Source organism: Ricinus communis, chromosome 7 (assembly GCF_019578655.1).
Source record: "Ricinus communis isolate WT05 ecotype wild-type chromosome 7, ASM1957865v1, whole genome shotgun sequence".
NCBI classification, from domain to species: Eukaryota; Viridiplantae; Streptophyta; class Magnoliopsida; order Malpighiales; family Euphorbiaceae; genus Ricinus; species Ricinus communis.
The window spans coordinates 2,322,205-2,328,284 of record NC_063262.1 but is presented as its reverse complement, the minus strand read 5'-3'; the positions used below and the strand labels follow the sequence as shown (position 1 = coordinate 2,328,284).

Genomic DNA, 6,080 nt, shown 5'->3' with positions numbered 1-6,080 from the left:
GGGACGCGTTTCTGCTGCATCTTTTCAGGGAAAAAGAAAACAATAATAAACACTAAAAGCAAGCGCCATCAGAGCGCCCCTGGTTTAGCCCAGTACCAACTGAATAGTCCACTGTTTTTTGGCTTAGGATCTTGCTAGGTTTGTCCGTCCCTTTTAAATGCAATATCTGATTGATCCTGTCAACATCAAGCATCCATTTGGATAAAGGCCGCATCTTTTGTCTCACACAAAATGATCCCCAAATAAAAACTTCCATGGCACTTTTAATAATATTGGTTTCGTTTTTTTTTTTTCTTTTTTTTTTAAATATCTTTTTGAGATCAAATGAGTTAAAAAGGAAATGTATTTCTTGCGTGTGTTAGCACACCATCGAGAACAAGAGTTATGCATCTACTTTTGTAAGTTTGCAAGTGACATATACGTATCTCGGAACACGGCCCTAAGCCGAATGGTACTCGTCTGTCAGACCTATCTGTTACCCACTTTTAAAACGTTATCCTCCCATATATGGCGGCAAAGTGCCAGGTGCCATAGCACCTAGTATTTCTGACATGAGGCTTGGTCTCCATGATGGGGAAGATTTTATGGTGCTACTTTTAACAAAAAGAGGATGAGTTCTGGGATTTGACAGAGGGAGAGAGAGATCTGGGAATCTTGAGATTTGATACAATAATTTGTAAGCTTCAATTACTTTTTGTGTAAAAATGTATTATTTTCTGAAGAAGATGATGGTTGAAGAAAATAAGGCTTGGATTAGTATATGTTCTATTATGTGATATACTGTGGAAAACAATTATAATATTCGACTATGTGACTTAATTGGGCTATTAAAAGGGGCATTAGAATATAACAACTATAATAAAATACATTTCCATCCTATTCCATCTCCACAATTTCAATGGAGTTCAAATAAGATTCTCAATCTTCCATTATTCACTTCAATGTTGTTTGTGAGTCAACATTTACATCCAATTAAATCCCAGAACAGCCGTGGCTTTCTCCATTAAAATGAGTATAAAATGGCTGCGAAAACCATGAAAACAATAGAAGAATTTTTTAACTAATAAAAGGCTGTTGCTGTCACCTTTAAAATCCCAACAACTAGCTAAGTACATGCACGTTTCAAGATACCCACTGATTTCGGGGTACCCATCAAACCACTAAACTAAAACGAATGCTCCCACTGAAAGTCTGAAACCTCACCCTCTCCTCTTCTATATATATGAGACATTCGATTTGCTATTACCATTCGCTTATATCTCAAACACCCTCTCAGCACGACAAAATCATATGGCTTTTATGATTTCTCAATCTCAGCAATCTCTCTCATCAGAGGACAAAGAAAACCAGACACAGGTTGAGCTTGGTCCTATAAGTACCCAGCTTCACTTGATATCATCATCATCATCATCATCATCTCATTCTTCTTCTTCTTCCAAGGCTTTAGACAAAGAGGTTATCCTCAGACGCATCCGCCACCATAAAAGCTTGAACAAATTAAGAAATGTTTTCCAAGCTCTAGCGGGAAGCTCAGAACATGTAAACTTCGTCTCAGACAACTCTGCTGGTCTTGACCTTCAAGACGTTTTCTCCTGTCCTTGAACTTCTGTATCGTGTCTCTCTTTATTTGGGTTGTTCATCACATGTGTCTTTGAGAGGACAGAAGAAGAGCAGGAACGCAACAGCTGTACCAGTATATATGCATACATAACCTGATTGTATTAATTGTAACACTGCTTGGAGTAGCTTATGACCAATCTCCATGAAAAGAAAATGCCATTTGTCATGTTTAATATGAAGAGAATTGGATATGCATATTTACAAGATTATATATAATGTTTAAATGATTTCATTTTTTATTATAAGCAAGGGTCATGATATAGCTATACACAAGACTTCAGTATATGCGCAGACAAAAGCTGATCATGCATATTTATATGCGTGTAATATAGAAGAAAGGTGTAACCAGTATAGTATTATGCACTTGAATGGGTTCTGAAACAACCGCTGGCAAAGAGAGGAAAATGAGAACAAAAAAAACAAAAGGCTTTCACTTGCCAAATTAATTTCTTTTGACGATGGCTTTAACGACGGATGGTATCAGGCTGTCACTATATCTTCGCCATCACAAGGCAAATCCGTTGAAGAGGTATTAAATAGCGACGGTTTTCTTTATCTACATGCATCTCTAATATAAACACTCTTTGCGACAGATATGCACTTGGACATATTGGGACACAATAGCAATGCTCTTTCTTTCCTTCTGCGCATATGATAAATTTTACTTTTTACAGAAAAAACAAACTCTTGACTCCATATTTATACTTACAATTTTTTTTCTCTTTGCAAAGCCTTTCAACAACTCGTAATTATACTGATTGGACTAATTTGTAAATGGTTGCCTTTTAAGCGACCAAACTAGTTCTCCCACAAAGGTTCGTTACTTTTTGAAATGCCAATGAGATGAAGGAGAGTAGGAGATACTGTTGGAATCCAATAAAGATAGTGCCACAGAAAGACTAGCCACTTATAAATCCATCTTAAGATTCATTCCTCATCAGGCTACAAACTATTGCAGGCAAACTGCCAATTGGTTAAGAATCCCCTCAGAAGATACCACAGGAGCCTTGCAGTATTTCATCCAATACAAAATGTGCTTTAGTAAAGCAGCTGAGAGCAATCTAAGAATAGCTTTGACATAGAATGAGCATGTGAAACGCATATGAAATAATGAATACCTCTTCTGGTCATGCACTGGTTTTATGGTACTCAATATCACAAAAGAATACATAACATGAATACAAACAAGCTTGTCATTTCTTACTTAACAAGCCCAGAGTAGAAATAAGGCGAAGTGCTTGGTTGGAGTTGTTCAAAACAGAAGACGATCTTGAAACCTGCATTTTCTTTTTCTTCAAAAACTGCAAGGAGTTCTGTAAGCATTGCGGAGGTGACATATCCTTCAAGATAACAGTCTCCATCCTGGATATCACAATTCAATAACATAACTAGGCTGTTACCAAAGCTATTCTTATCATGAAAATATGCTTTCCAGTATATCTCACCCTGAACTTTTGAGCTTTTTCTTTCTTGGAGGCAGCTCTGCCTCAACCTTCTCATCCTCCGAGTCGGATAAGAAAATTTTCCTAGCACACAGAAAAAAGAATAAGTCCTCTTGATTACAAACTCTTTAGTTAAAGATCTAAAGGTCCTAATCCATGCACAGTGTGTGCATGTATGAGAGAGAGAGAGAGAGAGAGAGAGGACAAATACTTCTCACGAGCTGCAAGCAGCTGAACAATGTCATTGGGAAGCATTTCTGCAGTATCCAGTAACTCCTTTTCTGTTTCAGTTTCCTTTACATTTTGTACATTATCATCTCCTTTAGATGGTCGTGGGGTTTTCCTCTGTGCCCATTGTCTGCGGCGTTCTTTACCCTCACGAGCAACTCTATACAGCAGACATCCGTAAAATACAATAGTTACATTGTTTCATTTATTTGACAGAAATTATTCTGTATGGAGAGCAATTTAACGAGATAATAACAGATACTGCACTGTTTGGGTGCATTTTACAACATTGAAAAGAGATATGAAATTATACTTAGAAAAAAAGAAAAAGAATATCTCTTTCAAAATTAAGATTATGAAAGAGTACAGACCTATGAAAATTTCATATTCTATGTTTATCATCGAATGGGAGAGAAAATTACACAAAGAAAGGGGGAAATTGTAGTTGACAGAGGTGGTAATTAGTGACATAGGGATCAATGAATAACTTCCTATATTTCAATACTGACAATTACTCCCCTTCTGCAGGCATTATCCGCTTGACCTTGCATGGGAAATCTCACCTACATAAAAAGAATTCTAAAATTTCCCCCCATTCCGCAATATCTTTAATATTAAGGTTGTGGAAGAACAGGTTAAATGTGTTATGTCTTCTCAGATTCTAATAGCTGAAACTAGAATATTTTCTTAGACCAGACCAAAACACCTCCATGATAACAGATTGAAGTTCACTATTACCTCCCCAACAGATCTAACCACATCATGAGCCTGGACAGTTAGGTATACTCTATTAAAGTTTAACATCAACAAGGTCTATTAAACCCAGAGATGAATGGTTGAGTCACTATCAACAAATGCAGGCTCCCTTAATGTAGCCTAAACCTCTAACAACTAAAACAACCAAGTTCCAGCACAAATGCTTCAATAATATACTGTAACTATAAGAGACATGAACCTCACATCCATAGCAATTCAAGAAGACTAATGAAACTGCTAGCTCTGTCGCCTAATTCAGCATAATTTTTTTAAACATAATAAAAGAAAAGACTCCTATTTGGGGACTTTATAAAATACGGCAAGAACACTATATTCCACCATTCTAATTCAGCTAAAGGAGGCTATAGTGTCTGTAATGAAGAGTGTTAATCTCAATAAAATAAGGCAAAACGACCAAGAAACTGACACCTTCATTCTTAAGGACACCAAAATCCCATTGCCAAATTTGACAAACTAAAGCCAGGAAAAAGATAGAATAGGAAGGCAGATACCCCAATTTGACAGTCGTTCTTTTTTTTTTTTCTTCTGCATTTTACTCTAAAAGACTAAAATTTTAATTGAATTTGCAAACCTTCATCAGCAATCCTACGGGAATATCATTCATATTTACCCCCGGGAACAATCACGGATCATGAATAGGTACTAGAAAAAATTCCCGGAATCAAACCAGCCAGTGAAAGATAAAAAGAAAAAGTTACGATTTTTACAAAAGAGAGAGAAAAGTACCTAGCTTTATTTTCTTTCTGAACTTTTCTTATAACTTCATCCTGCTTTATTGCCTGAACATTGTAAGATGTAGAAAACACTTATAAGCTCTATTTTTATGAACAAAAAGAACACTGAAAGAACAAAACCCAACAACGAAAAGGAACACAAAAAACCTGTTCTGATGTGAACTCCTCTGGTGCATCTGAATCAGAATCTTCTCTATCAGACATTTTGAATTTGATTTTTGATGTTGTCTTCCACAATATTGAGGTCTAGGGTTTAAGAAAATTGCTGCGCTTGAGCTTAGTGAACATGTTCTTTAGTTAGTCAGGCTTGTTATTTGAAACTTCAAGTGTCCATGTCAAGCTCATTGTTAGGCTTATTGGGCTTTAGTTCTTTAAGGATCAAAGTTGAGCTGACCGGATATTTCGAGTGAGGTCGGTCCAATATATAAATATATAGAAGGATATTACGAAATGAAAATTGAATTCGCCCAATAGACTGATGTTGTTTTGTTAGTACAAAAATTAAATGGCTCTAAAATTACATAATCTCCATTTAGTATGGTTGAATACATTTACCTTTTTTCTTATAATAAGGAGGAGGAAATGAAGCTTCGAACTTGAAATCTGCACCCGGATTCTACATAACTTTTCTACTAAATTAAAAATTTAATGATGTGAGATACATTTATCCGCTTACGGGAATGATCTCTTAACGTCTTAGGTAGCATAAAATTTATATATATATATATACATGAGATAACTTTCGACCTTTCACTTAAAAAAAAGATAGAGTCTTAAATCTCGATATAAAAATAAATGGATAGAACAAATCATCTAAGTATAAAAAACTGATTTTGAGTTTGTAAACTCTACATATAACATAAAACTTAACATAATACAAATAAATCCATCTTCGAAAAAGTAATATAAAATATCAATATAATGTCATAAAAATTTAGAGTAGTCACGTGTTCTGACCTACTGAACTATTATAATAAAATTGCAGAATTAACTCTTATATCTTTTTGATATTTTTTAGTAATTTTACTATTATTTCGTCAATCTCGTCTTAAATCTTTAATTTTGACTGTTAAGAATAATGTTCGAACACAGTTTTAATGATTCGTCTGATCGGTGATGTATGATTTATCTATATATATATATTTATATCTATGTCATGTTATCAGTTGCTTTCACTTAATAAAACGGCAGAAAATTATTATTTAGTCTCTTAATGCAAGTTGGAGCATTGGAACGAAGTTAATTCAAATGGGCCTTGTGAACTTAAAATGGTAAAAAA

At 35.0% G+C, this 6,080-nt stretch overlaps 1 protein-coding gene across 1 annotated transcript; it reads right to left on the bottom strand.

Moving 5' to 3' along the window:
• Nucleotides 1-2,527: 2,527 nt before the first annotated feature.
• On the bottom strand, nt 2,528-5,175 carry LOC8260573. Its single transcript, XM_002522331.4, has 5 exons — nt 4,949-5,175; nt 4,794-4,846; nt 3,274-3,450; nt 3,066-3,146; nt 2,528-2,982 (listed from the first exon to the last, which is right to left on the bottom strand). The coding sequence occupies exons 1-5, from the start codon at nt 5,003-5,005 to the stop codon at nt 2,814-2,816; spliced, it is 537 nt and encodes a 178-aa protein (XP_002522377.1). The 5' UTR covers nt 5,006-5,175; the 3' UTR covers nt 2,528-2,813.
• Between the last annotated feature and the right edge of the window lie 905 nt (nt 5,176-6,080).